This window comes from Eptesicus fuscus, chromosome 9 (assembly GCF_027574615.1).
Source record: "Eptesicus fuscus isolate TK198812 chromosome 9, DD_ASM_mEF_20220401, whole genome shotgun sequence".
Classification (NCBI taxonomy): domain Eukaryota; kingdom Metazoa; phylum Chordata; class Mammalia; order Chiroptera; family Vespertilionidae; genus Eptesicus; species Eptesicus fuscus.
In genome coordinates, this window is record NC_072481.1 from 16,523,823 (window position 1) to 16,540,902 (window position 17,080).

Sequence of the window (17,080 nt, forward strand, 5' to 3'; positions counted from 1 at the left end):
CCCAGTTAGAATACTTGGGAACTCTCTAAAACAGTCGTCACCTGGTTAACCTCAGCTCATTCTTAGGATCTCACTTAGGAAAGGCCTCCTCACCACCCGCCTTTCGTTCACAAACACGTTGGGTTTTCCCTGGTTTATGTGAATGTTTGATGAATCTGCTCTTCCCCAGGCTGAAGGCACGGGGTGGGTGGGGAGGGGGAGGGGGCGTAAGCGTGCTGCTCTGCTCACGGCTGTGTCCCTGATGCCGGCTCGCAGTAACAACCGCAGCAGCAGCTGACGGGGACTAAGTGTTTCTCTGTGCCAGCCACTGAGCTAAGCCTTTCAGGTCCCCAGGCCCCAATGCCCCAAAGTCCCTTGTTCCCAGGAAACAGCCCTCGACTCTATTAAAAACTCATATGGATTTATTAGAATATGAAAAAAATTTGGTTTCTTCTGTACAGGCGGCAGAGCAGCAGCAGCTGTGGTGGCTTTGAACATGGTTGTCACATCACCCTTGCATGGTGACTCCTGCCCAAAACAGCACTTGCATGGAGGGGGACAGATGAGCACCCGCTGCCCAGTCCACTGGGAAGAGGGACTCTGACTATTGCACGATCCTGGGGGAGGGCCCCGGGGAGGACAGACACCACTCCCCCGGGCCTGGCCATGGTAGCAGTGGGGATGGGACTGTGTGCCTGTGAGCAAAGGCCCCGGGAGCCTAGGACTCTGCCCACCCACCAGCCCCGGCCGGGTGGGCAATGCTCAGGGGAGGTCTGCTCCCCGAGGACTGGGCTCCACAGCCAGCTGGGTGCGGGGACCTAAGAGGGAGGGGTTCCTGGGGCCGATGGGAGGGATGAGAGAAAGAACAGGCCAGCAGGACTGAGGGCAGGCCCAAGAGCAAAGGACCAGACGGCCCAGCATCTGTGAATGGGAGAGGACCATGATTGGATTTGGGGGTTCACTTCTGAAATCAGGGTCTTGGGGCCACAGTTACCAGTCCAGGAGGCAGAGGACCGACTTGGGGAGTGTTGGGCAGACAGGCCCAAATGAGGGGGATTCTCTGGAGGAGGGCCATGGTTTCGTTCAGCCAGGGGCTTTGAAAATGTTTTAAAAACAGGAATGGCCTCTGTGCAAACAGATCCTACATGGAAGTGGGACGAACAAAATAGATAAAAGGCAGCACTGTCTGGAGCCCCTGAAGGCCTCTCTCCTGACACCAGCCGCCGGGGGGCTCACTGGTCCCTGCTGGAGCAATTGGGAAAGCTGAGTTACTCACGGTCCAAAGCGCCCCAACTCCACACAGAGAAGCTCAGAGGTGCAGCTCTGAGAAAGGGCGTGTCAGGGTCGCTGGCCAGGATGACAAAGCTGGCAGGAGGGTGGGTCAGATATCTGCTCCCCCGCATCTTTCCTCCGTTAATGAAGGGCCTGGCCTAGGCCAAGAGAGGCCTGGGCTCCTTCCCTTCCCAGGTGGGACCCAGGCTGAGCCAGAGGCTCTTTGGTTAGAAAGTAAGACTGGTTTGCATGAGGAGGGCGATGGAGGAGAGGGGGCACCGAGGTCTGGGAAACGCGGAGGCCCTCCTCTGGGGATGGGAGCGAGCCAGACAGGAAGGGGCAGGGTCTGCCTCACAGCCCAGCAGTGCTGCCGAGTGGATGGGGAAGGCAGTTCTGGTGGTGGTCGCGGGGGAGCTTCCCAAGGAGGCAGGGGAAGCCGTGCTGGGCCCAGCTGCCATGCAGGTCAGGAAGGAGGGGAGGCCCCCAGCTCCCAGCAGCCCCTGCTCTGGTGGGAGAGTCTTTGGTGGGACAGGCATGGCCCACTGGCCCCAGCGCTACTGCCCCTTGGGGATGAAAGGCTCTCCCTCCCCAGGCTCAGGGTTGGGGCCTGGGTCGCTGAGGCAGCGCTGTATCCTCTGGGAGCCGGGGCTGTCACTGGGCCCGGAGGTGAAGACATCGTCAGTGCCGGGGGAAGAGGGCTCCTTGGTCCGTATCACGATGCCCCCGTCATCATCCTCCTCATCGGCCACCCTGGGGTTCCGGTTCAGCCCGAGGACCTTGTCCTTCAGCTCCTCATTCACCAGGTCCACAGACTCGGGCGACTGCGGGGAGGCGGGGTCGATGGTGATGACTGGCAAGTCGGCCTTCGGCTCATAGGCCAGCGGGTCTGGGGACCAAGAACAAGGCACGGTTGGCTTCTGCCCCTGAGCCCTGAGCCCTGAGCAGCATGCGCCCCACCTCCGCCCGTGCGAGCCGCTCCCACAGAGCCCCTGCGAATGCAGCAATCCTGGTGTCAGAATTACTCCTCGTGGGCCTTTATGAACCCTCATCAGATAGTCTATCATCCCGTCTGGGACCTCAAAGGTAGGACTGTGTTCCTCCCCTCACACCCGGGGCTCCCATGTGTGTTCCCGTCAGACCAAGAATTAGGGCTCCTTTCCGAGTCACTGACACCCCAGGGACCCAGGCCTGAGAGAAGGTCCGCCCTCGTGGAGATCCCGATGGTGCAGACCCCTCCAGCCCCGCTGCCCGGCACCCAGCTCCCTGCACAGCCTTCACCGTCAGCCCACCTGGAGCACCTGTCCCCGGGGAGGGCAGCAAGGCCACCCCCCACTCCACCGGATGTAGGAGGAGCTCAAGACTTGGGAGGTCAGTGGAGGAGAAGCCTGTCCTCCCCGTTGGCTCTGTGAGGCCCTGAGCGCCCAGCCGCAAGGCCCCTCACCAGGCACCCTGGGCCCGGCCTTACCTGAGCCGATGCGGGCCCGAGACATGGTGGGAGAGTCCAGTTTGTGGGCCGGCACTGTCAGGTAGTTGTTGATCTGACAGGAAGAGCAGACAGGTGTGAGCTCAGGCAACCCCGCTGATGGCACCGGAGGCTGCTGGCCACGGGCGTGCGTGGGCACCGCTCCCTCCTGGCAATTCCTCATTGGGCTGTGCCATGCTGGCACTTCAGGGGTTCCTGAGGGCTTGGCCAGGCTCCCCTCAAGCTATGCAATCTCCTGGGTGGCCCTGCACCTCCTGCGCCGCCCTGCCTTTCCCGTGGTGACACTTTCCCAGTCTAGCTGCAGCCACACCTACCCACGAGGTACAGATCCATAACGTCAACTCAGGAGTGGACGCCCGGGTCCTGGGTGGCCCCCAGGCATCTCAATGCAACATGTTGGAAACGAACTGTTTCTTACCTCCCCGCATAACCCTGATCCTTTCTTGGCTTCCCCTGTCACAGCCACCACTCCCACCTACCCCAGTCAGAAGGCTAGACATGACCCCTGACTCCTCTTCCCCTTCCTTCAGCCCACCTCAAACTGATGACCAAGTCTTACTAGTTCCCCCTCCTAAATGCCCCTTGAGCCCGGCTGGTGTTGCTCAGTGGTTGAGCCTTGACCTATGAACCAAGAGATCCCTGGTTTGATTCCCAGTTAGGGCACATGCCTGGGCTGCAACTCGATCCCCAGTAGGGGATGTGCAGGAGGCAGCCAATGGATGTTTCTCTCTCATTGATGTTTCTGTCCCTCTTCCCCTAGCCCTTCCTCTCTCTCTAAAAGTCAATAAAAACATATTAAAAAAATAAATAAATGTCTCTTGAATCTACCCACTCCTTTCCATCTCCCCCTGCCACCACCCTAATCTGGGCTGCCTCCACCCCTCCCCATGTCACTCCCTTACATAGAACCCTTCATGGCTCTCCATGCTTGTAGAATAAAGCCCCAACCTTACTCCATTATCAATCTTCCCTGAAAGCTGAACCCTCTGTTTCCTTTTTAAAATATTATTATTTTTAATTTTTTACATTTTTATTAATTTCAGAGAGGAAGGGAGGGGAGAGCTAGAAACATCAATGATGAGAGAAGATCATTGATTGGCTGCCTCCTGCACACCCCTTACTAGGGATCGAGCCTGTAACCTGGGCATGTGCCCCTGAGTGGAATCGAACCTGGGACCCTTCAGTCCACAGACCAACACTCTATCCACTGAGCCAAACCAGCTAGGGCTGAACGCTCTGTTTCTAGAATGGGCCACAATCTGTGATTGGGAACCTATGCACATGTTCTTCCTTCTGCCTGGACCTTCCTTTGCCCACACTCCCCCATCATGGCTCTGATTCCTAAACTTACCCCACGCCCTCCCTGTGCAAGGTGCTCAGAGCCCCTCCCACTTCCTGTCCTACACGGGCCTCTGCATGAGTAGTTCCGTAAGGGAGGGACTGGGCTGACTCACTTGGATTCACAGAGGCTTAGCACTTAAAGACCACTCAACAAATGTTTCCTGAATGAATGAATGAGTGAATGAATGAGGTGTGCCTTGCTTTGTGATTTTGGGCACCTGCCTTTCCCCTGGGCCTTAGTTTTCTCACAAGAAAAAGAGGAGTCAAAGCACAGATGCCTGAGGATATGTGAGGGGCCTGGACTCCTCACTGCTCCTAGCGGGGAGGAAGCCTTTCTGGAACCTGCCCTGGGCTCAGCTTTCAGCTTCTGAAACAGGTGGAGAAGGCAAAGAAACAACACCCCCAGATCAGAGTGCTCTATCTGCACAAGGGCTCGGTGGCGGGGCGCAGGAAGAGGAAGAGCCCAGAGAAAGGAAGGGGCCACCCCAGTCCCGGAAGCACCTTCTGTTCCAATTGCCGGGCCTTCTGTCTCCGGAACAGCATCTGGTTCCAGGCCTCCTCGTAGGGGTCTGCCACCAGGGTGTGTCTGTTGTAAGACCGCAGCTGCGGAAGGAACAGCTGTCAGGCAGGGCAGGCCCCGGACATGTGTGGGGCAGGGCTGGACCCGCCAGGGGGCAGAGGGGCTCCTGTCCTGGAGGGGGGTGGGCGGGGAGCAGCCCCTCACCCGCTGCCTGGTCTTTTGCAAGTTGTTCCTCAGGATTTTGCGAATCTCCTCTTCCTTGTCCTTGGAGAGTGCTGGCAGGATGCGCTCAGCAGGCAGGTTCTTGGGGTGGATGTTCCTGGGACAACACGACACAGGTTAGGTCCCCAAGAAAATTCCTGTGACCCTGGAGCCTTCTGGGCTGGGCCAGAAGGAAGTCACTCAGGGGAAGGCCTGGGTGGGGTGGGGGTCGGGGGCCAGAGCCTCAGGTCCTCAGTGTGGCCCTGCAGCTCTCACCAGCCCTGATAGGATGACAGAGGGGCCTTGCTCACCGCCCCCAGCCCCAGCGTGGCCTGTTCCAGGTTGGTGTTGAGGGGTTAGTGTGGGTGCAGAACCTGCCAGGCTGGCCATGAGCACTCACTGCATGGAGACGGTGGAGACAGCAGAGGGGATCTTGCCCATGCCACCACTTTCCACCAGCTCGATCGCCTGCTTCATCTCCATCTTGTGGTAGAAAGCGATGAGCTGGGGCTCCTTGGAGCGCTCGCCGGCTATCAGGCACTTCTTCACATACTTCTTGTTAAACCGGTTGAGCCTGGTGGGAGAAGGGAAAAGGTGGATGGAGCCAGCTCCTCGGGGTGGGGTGACACCCAGGCCCTGGGAGACCCTTACCTGCCCCTCCCCACCCACGTACCCACCAGGCCTGCCACCTACTTGTCCTTCCAGTGGTGGTGGCCGTAGTGGCCACAGATGTCCTCGATGCCTGTCAGAAGGTGGTCCAGGAACTGAAACGGGCCCAGGGCCAGGTCAAGCCTCACTACTGGGCTCTTTCCCTACCAAGACTTCTGAAGAGGCCCCCCCACCTTCAAAACTAGTGCTTCTCTGTGCAGATCAGCCCTGTAGTTCCAGCAGCAGCCAGGAGGTGGTGCCCATACCACACTCATCCTGAGCCCCATGGCACCTCAAACCCTCTGCCGCTGAGGCATGGCTGAACTCCCTTCTCTGAACCCACCTGTGCCTGATGCTCCCTCCTCAGGCTCCCAGCTGCTCCTACTACACCTCCCTTTGACCTGTGACCTCAGGAGGCTTAAGGACCACCTGGTCCTGGGATAAGGGCCAAGGCATGGACTCAGGGACTAGCTACTCCCCAAACTTTCTCCTGCAACCGAGGGCCCAGCGTCCAGTACCTGCGTGTGGATCTCCTCGTTGATGGAGCGCTTCGTCTCTTGCTTTTTCTTCACAGCCAAGAGGTCTACCAGGGGCCGAATGGTCATACCCTAGGGGGCAGGTGGGTGTCAGGCCTCCAGTTCTCCTATCCTGACAGGGAGGCCATGCAGCCTCCCATCTCCCCGGGGTCCTCTGAGGCTGGGATGCCCTCTGCTCCAAAGCCCCAATATCCCAACCTCCATGTGAGCATTTCTATAAAGGCAGGTCCCCAAGGCCTGCTCTTCCTGAAGACAGTCAGAGGTCTGAGAGCCCACCCAGCCACATCCAGGCCCGGCCAGGGGTCAAGGGCCTGGGTTTAAGTGTGGGCCCCACCACAGTGTGTTCTGCAACCCCAAGGAAGGTTAATGGGGAGAACGACCTGGGCTCTGCGCCCCTGGCAGGACTGTGGCCAAGGGGCACCGAGTAACGGCGGCAGCAGCTAATTGAACTGCACACTGCCACGGGCCAGAGCCAGTAGAGTTTTACTAGTGTCGGCTCCTTAACACCTACAGCACCAGAAGAGGGAGGTTCTTCCACTGTCCCCATTTTACAGATGAGGAAACTGAAGTCCAGGGGTTCAGTAACTTCCTAAGGTCTCACAGAAGTAGTAGAGCTGGATTCAAACCACCTCAATGCTGCCTTCATTGAAAGTGGGCTTGAAAAGCCATTAGCATATACAACTGCAAAGGCAAGGTGATAAAGTATTTTTGAATGTAAGCAGGGCAAGAGGACAAAAGAGGCAGCCCCATCTCCTCTTCAAGGACAGGAAATAAGTGCCGCCCCAAGGTTTCCTCTACATTTTCTTCTCCTGGGCAGGATCATGCTTGCCAGGATTAGTGTCCAGGAAAGACGGAGGGGATGGCAGGGACACGGAGGCCCAGTGTTTTCTCACTTGCCCAAGGTCACAGGTCAGGTAAAGTGGATTCACACAATCCCAGGCTGGGCGTGCTTGGGGACTAGAAGCAGGGTCGGGGAGGGCTCTCAGCTAAGCCTGGGTCATTCAAATGACAGAAACCACTGCCCAGCAAGCGGGAAGGATTCTTCAGGATCATCTAGTCCAGTCCCCTCACTTCAAAGATGGGGACTGAGAGCCAGAAATGGGAGGGTCTTTCCCAGGGTCATGGAGACAGCAGAGCTTGGGCTGACTCCAGACTTCCTGCTGCCTGGCTCAGCAACCTTTCCAATTCCCTGTGTTCCCATTTTACAGATGCAGAAACTGAGGCCCTAGATATGAAGTCACGTTCCTAAAGCCCTATAATGAGCATCCTGGGCCTGTTAACTGTACCTACTTCTCTCCCACTGGGTTCCTAAGTTAGGCAGCATTCTCACTCCTTTATATTCCGATTGGTCACTTCACAATGACTCATCACAATTCCCCCTTAACAACTGAGGAAACTGAAGCCCAGAAAGGAGGAGTGGCTCGCCCAAGGTTGTGAAGCAAGGTATTGGTGGAGCTGGGACTAGAACCCGTGGCCCCCTCTTGGGTCACGTGCTTCCTCTTCCCACTGGCAGAGTCGGGTGCCCGGGCAGGGCTGCTCCACCCAGTCCAGCACCTGCACAAAGACGGTGAAGAAGATGACGGTGATGATGGCAGTGAGGAACAGGTCGCACATGGGGAAGTGCTTCTTGTCCAGGAGGTAGCCCAGGGAGAAGGCGATGGCCCCTCGCAGGCCCCCGTAGGCGATGATGAACTGGTCCTTGGGCGTCAGCTTCACGATGCGGAACTTGTTGATGAACCAGGTCAGGCCCAGCACACCTGCCGGGGCGGAGGAAGAAGAGGGGTCAGGCTGTCTCCAGCCGCTCCTGGCTTCCTCTATCTGGAGGAAGCCTCCACTGGTAAGCGCCCCCCTCCCCTCCCCCCCAGTTCACTCATTTCCTAGGTCCCTCAGCCCAGGGTGCTCCGACTCTCTCAAACCAAGAGCTGGGTGGATTCTTAAGGGGCCCCTAACCTGGATGTACTGTAGAGACATCAAAGAGGCCTCCAGCGGCCAAAGGTGGGGAGGAGGATGGGGAAGAGATGAAACAGGGTGACAGCTATTGAATAAATATGACGGGCATATGGGGTCTACTTTTGTCTGGGTTGAGATTTCCCATAATAAAAACTATACAATGCAGAGGTCTGGGTCCAACCTCAGCCCTCAGCATCTGTGGAGGACGAAGCACCCGATTAAGGGGTTTTAAAACAGTACACAGTCAGGCTCAGGCCCACAGGCCGAATCTCGGAGAGGAGTCAGTGAGATCCAGGGTGAGGAAGCAGCGGTCACCGAGGGAGGTGTGTCTGGAGAGTGCAAGCACCCGAGGTCCCATGTGCAGCCCCAGTGGCAGCGCAGGTTTGGAGGAGCTGCACGCAGCTTTGCAAGCGCTACAGTCATCTGCCTTAGGTCCTTCCTCAGATCCAACAGGCCCAGAACCGCAGGGTCCCGGAGGCCCCTCCACTCCAACACACCCTGACTGTCTCCCAGAGATCAGACTTGTTCCCTAAGGGCTCAGCACAGCCTGCAGCGCACACACACACACACACCTTCTCCCCCTCCGCCCCCCTCCCCCGGCTCCGGCGGGACCTCACCCAGCACTCGGGCGATGAGGCAGAAGAGCAGGGTGCTGATGACAAAGGTCCAGTTCCAGTGGTGGGAGCCGGCCACGGTGGAGACGCCGAGGAAGATGAAGATGAGGGTCTCGCTGACACTGCTCCACATCTTCAGGAAATACTTGATGGTTGTGTGGGACTTGTGGGAGATGTTGGCCTCCACGTAGGGGCGCATCACCACTCCCGAGGCAATGAGTCTGGGTGGGGAAGAGCAGGGTTCAGGGTTCGGCGCCGAGCTGCACCCTCCCAGAGCCCCTCCGCTGCCGGAGGCTGACAGCGGCCTGTTTGCTGAGCCCCTCTTATGGGCTTTCCACACCTGCTCTCAGTCCTCAGCCCCGCATATTCTTGTGCTCTGTCAGATGAGGGGAACTGAGTCGCCTGCCCACTGTCACACTGCGGGCGAGTGACAGAGCTAAGACACAAACTAAGGTCTGACCAACTCCAAAGGCTGTGCCTTGTCCCCGATGCCGCGTTGCCTCTCTGCTTGCCTAACAGGAATCCATCACACCTGGCCGTGGCCTAGGGTTTATTCCCTCACGTGGGCTCCACTGGCCCAGCTTCCTCCCTCTCACCCGAATCCCGCCAGCCAGCTCCGCCTCTGCACTTCCGAAGCCCTCCCACTGGGAACACCTCTGCATCTCCCTCTCTGACGTCAAGACCCAGCTGAGGCCTCAGGACCTCCAGGACTCCTCCCTTCAACGGAAGCCTTGAGCCTCCTCACTGGGGCTGCTGACGGGAACAGCTACAGCCAAGGGCTTCCTAGGAGACAAATGAGGGCAAGCAGCAGCAAGGCTGGACTTCCCAGAACTTTAACGTCAGTGCTTCCGGGGGTGGTCCCAGGGCCTGGAGCCTGGAGCTCGTCTCCTCCCTGGAGTTGGAGGCTGAGCCCTGGGGAGCCCCCCGTGACCCTACAAGCCCAGGGAATCCAAGTGGGTGGCCTCCCCGGGCCACGCCCAGACTCACGCCATGATGCCTGACAGGTGGAAGAGCTCAGCGGACAGGTAGGCCATGTAGCTGTAGAGGAAGACGAAGAGCGGCTCGATGACACGAATGTGGGCAGTGAATCGGGAGGTGAAGGCCGCGATGACCCCGTAGACCACGCCCACGAAGACCCCGCCCAGGGACACCACGAAGAAGCTCAGGAAGCCGAGGACGATGTCCACGATGCCCACGCGGTCATAGTTGGCAAACTCCTCAAAGAGGTGATACAGGACCTGCAGAAGGTAAGCAGGCTGGTGGGCAGGGGGGCGGGGTCCTGCCCCAAGGCTCCCTGGGGTCAGACCAGTGTGATCCCCTCCCCTCCAATGACCATGGCCACAGGAAGAGGCCACATGGTAACAGAGAAGCCCTAGTGCCAAGCAGGTGCTCTGAGGGCCTTGCTTGGGCCCTGCGGTGCCCAGCTGGTTATGAGCACGGGCCCTGAAGCCCACCTGCTGGGCTGGACTCTGGCTCTGCTGCTCCCCAGAGTCGTCACAAGGCAGATTATTCAGCCTCCCTGTGCTAGTTTTCCTCTCCACAAAGTGGGGGTAATAGGACCAACCTCCCAGGGCTGATGTGAGGATGAAACTAGTTAATAAAGCAGAATGCCCAGATCCGCGCCCATGACAGTGTTAACTGCGCCTGGCACTGCTCTGTGGGCCTCCCTCACTGTGTGATTTGGGCAGATCGTGACCCTCCTTCAGCATAAAGCAGGGACGGTTCAGACAATGAACTACAACAGGACTTCTTAACCTCTGACACTTTCTGAAAATACATGTGACCCTGCTTGGAGTCTCTGCCAGGGGGTGGGGGGTGGGGCGGACAGAAATCGCTACTCAACAAGCTCCCAGGTGGTTGTGATGAACAGCCAAGTTCAGATGATATGAATGAGAGGTTCTCTAAGCCTTAGAGTCTAAGGCAACCCACCTCCTGGACTAGGAAATAAACAGTCATTGTAACACTTTCATCAGATGTCTAAGTGGCACTTCAGACACGGTAGAGCCCTTTGACGATGGTTACCCTGCTTGACGCACAACAGCCCGAGGAGGTAGGTGGGCCACGGGTGGCTGCCCCCTCGCTAACGGAGGCTCAGAGCGGCGAGAGCGCCCCGAGCCTGGGGGCCGCAGAACTGGGCCCAGAACTTGTTCCCTAGCAGGTTCATCTTTGAGGTTCTGCCCTCTCTCAGGTGCTGGCTCCCTGACCTTTTCCTAGACAGGTGTCAGGAGACTAGCTGGGAAGTTTCCAGACAAGGGGGCTGCTGAGCATCACTGAGAGGGGACCCTCCAAAGCTCCTAGTACCTGGGCAGCCCCTGGAGGCAGGGAGGGGGTGGGGACTTGCTCTGAGACCGAGCAGCTCAGAGACAGCCTTCAGGTTTCTGTCTGGGAATGGAGGCACTCACATCACACCCAGAGCTCCAGAGAGGGCCCGAGCTGGGAGTCAGGGCAGGTCAGCAGCAGACGGCAGGTGCGTTCTCAGCCCGGGGCTACCTGAACTCACTCCCAGCCTGGAGATATCATGGGTCCTCAGGGTATACTGCCTGGGCCAATGGGGTGGGTAGAGAGGACAAGGCCCGCCTTTCCGGCCTGGTATTGCTGTCACTGGGACTAGGGAGGCGGTGTAGCATAGTGGTAAGCATCTGGGCTCTGGACTCATAGACTGTGTAGATTTGAACCTCGGCCACAACAGTTATCAGAGAATGTGACCTTGGATGAGTTAGGTAACCTCTCAGTGCCTGAGTTTCCTCACTAAAAAAATGGGCAGAGCCCGGCCGGCGTGGCTCAGTGATTGAGCATTGACCTATGAACTAGGAGGTGAAGGTTCAATTCCCAGTCAGGGCACATGCCGGGTTGCAAGCTCGATCCCGTGTGGGGCACGCAGGAGGCAGCCTATCAATGATTCTCTCTCATCGCTGATGTTACTATCTCTCTCTCCCTCTCCCTTCCTCTCTGGAAAAATAAAAAAATATGTATATATATATATTTTAATGGGCGTAACAACAGCACCCACCTCATGTTTCTGTGCAGATTAGATGAGGCAATGCATATTCAGACAGGGAGTGCTCAATGAACACCAGCAGTTACTACCACCACTGCCACTGCTGTGGTGAGGTGTGGCATGGGCCTAAGGTGGCCAGACTGTGTCTACCTGACACAACCACGCCCCACTGCTCCCTGGTAGTGACAATCCAACACCCAGATCCAATGGGAGGACTTCACCTTTGGCACCCAGTGGTTTCAGACATTCGTGAGCGTGACTCCTGTCAAAACCCTGCAACCCATTACAGATGGAGAAACAGGCTCGTGTGGCGACTCCGGGCGAGAGGGGGCGCTAAAAGAGGCCAGGACCACGGCCTGCCTGCTCAAGCCAGGCTGCTGCTCTGCCACCTCACGAGGAGCCGAGGAGGGGGCGGGGGAAGGAGAGGAAGCCAAGGCTGTCAGCAGCCGACCACCACTGTCTGCCTCCTCTTTGAGGTGCAGCTTCCTGAGGGGCTGGAGGTGGAGAAGAGGGGGTGCATGTGCAAGCATGCAGGGGTGCACACGTGCCCCTGTGTTTTCCTGTGTGTGCAGCTACTGAGGGGCCCCTCTGGGAGGAGGGATGTTTTCACAACACAATGTGAGTTGCACATACACATATCTGTTTCCTGAGGAAACCGGCTGGGAGGAAGGTACGTGCAAGCATCTAGAGCTGCTGCTTGCAGACCCTGCGCTGGGGCTGTCCGTTCTCACTAGACCCTGGGAGGGAAGCACTAACTCCTCTGCCACATTGTGATGCCCAGAGGTATAGCCACTTGCTTCACGTCACACAGTGAGCAAGCGGCCAACCCATTTTACTTAATCACTTTTGGGGGTTCTGGGAGCAAGGTCCCTTTCCTCCAGTGCTGCCCCAGAACTCTGCACATATGAACCTCTTAACTTAAGGCATAACCGACATGAAAGCTGAAACACCCCTCCCAACCGGTCCATACAGGTTAAACTGAGCCAGGAAGAGGATAAGCAATTCAATCAAGATCATATCACAATCCAAGTCAGGGATGGAGCCTACGACCTGGTAAGGCCAAGAGCTCAGGCCCGGGGTCAGACAGACTTGACTTCTACCTTGGTTCTCTCACATTCTAGCAAGTTACTGAACTTCTTTGGGCCTAATCCTCCCCCATAAAGTGAGAATATTAAGCACCTCCCAAGGGTGCCATGAGGATTAAGTAAAATCACCCATGTCTCATGCTCAGCATGATGCCTGGCCCGCAGTAAGCAGGACTGGGCATCTGCTGTCTTATTACGACTATTAGCAGGCGGATGCGGGTCACCCTGGACTTGGATTGGGGTCTGTGCCCTGTGTGTACATGGGTGTGTTCCCAACCCCTCACCACAGTGACGGCGTCATTGAGCAGGGACTCCCCAAAGACGAGGATGTGTAGCAGCTCGTTGATGTGAATCTCCTCAAAGACAGCCAGCACGGCCACGGGGTCCACGGCCGAGATGATGCTGCCGAAGAGCAGGTTCTCCAGGAGGCCGATGTTGTTGATCTGCTCGCCACCCACCCGGCACACGGCATACATGAGGCCGCCCAGGAAGAAGGCGTTCCACAGCGTGCCCACCACGGCGAAGATCAGGATGGTGCCCAGGTTCTCCGTGAACTGCCGCAGCGGCAGGAAGTAGCCTGCGTCCAGGATGATGGGTGGCAGCAGGAAGAGGAAGAAGATGTCCGACTGTAGGATGGGGGGGGTCTCACCCACACCCTTGATCAGGCCCCCTACCAGCAGCCCCACCACGATCAGCAGGCAGCTCTCCGGGACGATGTTCGAGATAGTGGGAATCACATGGAAACCTGAGGAGGGCGAGAGAACGGGAGGCTGTGGCTTGTGGGGAGCCGGAACAGAAGGCTGGGACAGGGCTGGGGAGGAGAAAGGAAGCTGGCCAGAGGGGTACTGGCTTGATCTCAGGGGCCATTCTGTTAACGCTCTAATCTCAACTTCCTCGCTGTAAAATGGGGGGGATAATAACACAGGGTTCACAGGGTTGCTGTATAAGCTAAGTGACAATGTTTTTAAAGTGCTTTTTTCAAAGGATATTCAGATGCTATCTCTGTCACTGTCATAAAATACAGAAAGCAGTGGCTCTGTATGCCTCCAGAAGGCAGAAATTATATATCCATCCCTGAGGCTCCAAGTACAAAGGCATTACCTAGGCCTGAACCCAAGCCATCCATCATCCAGGCACAAGTTCAGGGAGGCAGGCTCAAGACCAGGCATAACAACCTAACAATTCTGTCTGAGGGAAGATAGTGAGTTCCCCATCATGAAGGCTTTAAGCAGAAGGCAGGCCACAGGCTGGTGGAGAAGTGACACAGGAGATAGATGGAAGCACAGAAGAACCAAAGCGTATCAGCGCAGGATGGAGCTTGAGGATCATGCCCTGCAGAATGCATGCAGCGACCTTCAATCCCGGACGTGCATGCTTTCCTGCCAAGCCCAGACAGCTGCGTAAGAAGCCAAGCGCAATCAATCAGTTTTGCATGTGAGACAAAACCTACTTGCCACCCTGTTTCTAGCCCAACCCGCCTCCTTTAAAGAGGGGAAACCGAGGCTCAAAAAGGGGAAAGGGCTTGCCCAAGGTCACAACAGCAAATGAGTAGCAGAACCAGGACAAACTCCAGGGACAGACTCCCCAGCTCCCATCAAACCCTGCAGTTCTGTAAGTCAACCCGTCCAATTTCCTCTCCCTATCAAGGCCTGAACATGCCCCTCAGCCCAAGACGCACCAGCCATCCCCCCAGCCAGGTCCTGGTCAGCCAGCAGCAGCGGGCCACTCTGCAGGGGTCCACCCGGGCCTCTACACCCAGAGCTGGGAGGTAGCAAGCGCCCCCTTCTGAGACAGCTTCTCTCAATGCCAGCTTTGGGAGGTGGGAGAGGGCCTGGGCATCTCGCTGCATGTTGGGTACCATAACCCCAGGGTCAGTTTGGTTAAGAAGGTTTGGCACTTTGCTCAAGGTAAAAGGTCTTGCTTTCCTCCCTGTAAGCTCTGAGCAGGCAGATTCCATATCTATTTATACTTATATTAGGGGCCCGGTGCATGATTGAATCATGCATGTGTAGGGTCCCCTACACGCTTTCGCTTTTGATCACAGGGGCTGGGTGCCTGAGTGGACAGGCACCCAGCTCCCCCGCTTTTGATGGTCCGCAGTGGGACGTGAGCTCCCTGGCCCAGAGGCCCCTCTGTGCCGCAGCACAGCCATGGCACAGACGCTGAGCTTGAGCCACCGCTGGCAACACGAGCTCAGCGTCCCGCCGGCCCAATCGGCCCCTCCGGCTCCCCCGAGTCCCACCCCCCCCCCCCCGTGCCTCCTGGCCAATTGCGGGCATAGCGAAGGTACGGTCAATTTGCATATTTGTCTATTATTAGGTAGGTTAGAGGTCCAGTGCACAAAATTCATGCACTTGGGGCGGGGGTGGGGTGGGGGGAGAGTCCCTCAGCCTGGCCTGCACCCTCTTGCAGTCTGGGAGACCTCAGGGGCTGTCTGACTGCTGGCTTAGGCCCACTCCGCGCAGGGAGCAGGCCTACGCTGGCAGACAGACATCCTTAGCGCTGCTGCAGAGGTGGGAGAGGCTCCCGCCACCACCACTGCGCTCGCTAGCCATGAGTCTGGCTTCTGGCTGAGCAGGGGGAGCACACTGACCACCAGGGGTAAGCTCCTGTGTTGAGCGTCTGCCCCTGGTGGTCAGTGAGCATCATAGCAACTGGTGGTTCTGCAGTTTGGTAGATTTGCATATTAGCCTTTTATTACATAGGATTCCCAGGGCCGGGGACACAGTAGATGCTCAACAAGTATCTACTGATTTGAAAATGCACAAGGCTGGGCCATTACTCATGTGATTCCCAATAGCCTACCTGACCAGATCTCTGCTCTCATTACCCCTGTGGTCCTTGGGAAGGAGGAGAAACATCCCTTCCATGTCCAAAGCCCCTCCTACTCTCAGGTACTGATCTGGGTAGTGTCAGAATAGCTACAGGTCAAGACTCACACTCAAAATACTATCTAGGCCCAGAACCTTGTCACAGTGTGAAGTGCCCAGGAAACATTCAAACATGTTGAGGGGGGAAAAGAAACATTTCCATGCTAGGCCAGGAGAGGACCCCAAAGCCATCATGTCCTGACTTCAAAACAGACCTGACCAAAAGTCACCTCTTTTGCTAAAATGTCCCCCAGTCTTTGCAGTGTCCACCAGTAAACCCTCAGTGGTCAGCTGGTTGGTATTGGGAAGGGTGAGGTCATACTGACTCCAAGTCTCTGCTATACAGCACTGCCTCCATCATTTGGTCTTGCTCATGTCCCATGCTCCCTACTATAAATTATTACGTTTCAGCCTTGCCAAATTCTTTGTAATTCCCCCAAATAAGCCATGCCCTCTTTTTCCTGCAGATCTTCACGCAGTCCAGCTTGTCTCTTCAGAACACTGTTCCTGTACCTCTACCCCCACAATGTGTGGCTGACACTATAAGCTTCTGCCTGCCTCCTCCAGGAAGCATTCCCTGACCACCCCGTCTGTCCTTCTCTGATGTCTCTCATCATCTTCAACCCACAGCTGTCACTCAGCTTCCTCTCTCTCCCTAGCACCCAGCAAGGAAAGATAACCCATGCAAAAGTGGTGGAAACAGGACAATGGCACCACTCCCAGAGCAGACAGGATGGCATGGAGGTTTAGGGGAGCTGAGCTCCTCCTGCAGGCAGGAGCCAGGAAGCAGCTTCTCAAGGCCAGGAGTCCAGCTCTAGCTCTAGTCAGCGACCCTGTCAGCACCCGACCCCCACCTGCCCTAGAGCTGAGCGCCAATGGCTGCCTTAGGAGAAGCAGACTTTAAGGAGACAGCACAGGGCAGGTGGCTGGTAGCTTCCACTTCTACCTCGCAGGTCAGATCTTTTAAATGCCCACAAAACTTCCCTGGCCCTAAGAAGTGCCAGACAGTGCACTGGAGACCCAGAGAGGGGCCACAGGCCCTGGGGAGGGGCGGGGGGGAGGCACGTGAAACAAGCCAAGAGCAGTAACATGACGGATGTTCCTTACTCCTAAAGGGGCACCACAAGCCAGGCTCTGTGCTGGGGGCCTGGCACCCAGCATCGCTTTCATCCTCACAACAGCCCTGTGGGAGAGGCATTGTCCCTATTTTGCAGAAGAGAAAGCTGGGGCTCAGCAAGAGTCAGTGGCTTCCCCAGGGTCTAAGGGAAGAGTTCTACTCTAGCTTCAAGCATCTCTAACTTGTAGCAGAGAGAGCTAATTGATCCTTTACTCAAGTGCGTGTGTGCTCTCTGAGCGAGGCCGGAGCTGTGCACTGGGGACACCAAGGGGGCGCAGGGTGAACCTTTGTGAGGGGCTCGTGGGGATCACCATGCTTTTCTCAACCTCAGGACCTTTGCGCCACCAGGTCTCCACCACAGGTGAAGAGACAGAGGCATTCCTATGAGAGAAAACCTGGAGCTCAGGAGGCAGGACAGGCCCGGGCCACCAGGCCTGGGTCCCAGGCCTCCTGACTGGACACAGTG

At 57.0% G+C, this 17,080-nt stretch overlaps 1 protein-coding gene across 1 annotated transcript in view; it reads right to left on the reverse strand.

The window, feature by feature from the left end:
* Positions 1-383: 383 nt before the first annotated feature.
* The window catches only part of SLC9A1 (solute carrier family 9 member A1), a 50,795-nt gene continuing 34,098 nt past the window's right edge, over positions 384-17,080 (reverse strand). Inside the window, exons 2-12 of the mRNA XM_008148023.3 lie at positions 12,912-13,372; positions 9,532-9,782; positions 8,548-8,765; positions 7,535-7,737; positions 5,963-6,052; positions 5,490-5,560; positions 5,197-5,370; positions 4,800-4,914; positions 4,577-4,678; positions 2,717-2,789; positions 384-2,137 (exon numbers count right to left, since the gene is read on the reverse strand). Of these exons, the coding sequence (XP_008146245.1) occupies positions 1,806-2,137; positions 2,717-2,789; positions 4,577-4,678; positions 4,800-4,914; positions 5,197-5,370; positions 5,490-5,560; positions 5,963-6,052; positions 7,535-7,737; positions 8,548-8,765; positions 9,532-9,782; positions 12,912-13,372 (2,090 nt within the window). The 3' untranslated portion in view covers positions 384-1,805. The remainder of the gene's footprint in view (positions 2,138-2,716; positions 2,790-4,576; positions 4,679-4,799; positions 4,915-5,196; positions 5,371-5,489; positions 5,561-5,962; positions 6,053-7,534; positions 7,738-8,547; positions 8,766-9,531; positions 9,783-12,911; positions 13,373-17,080) is intronic.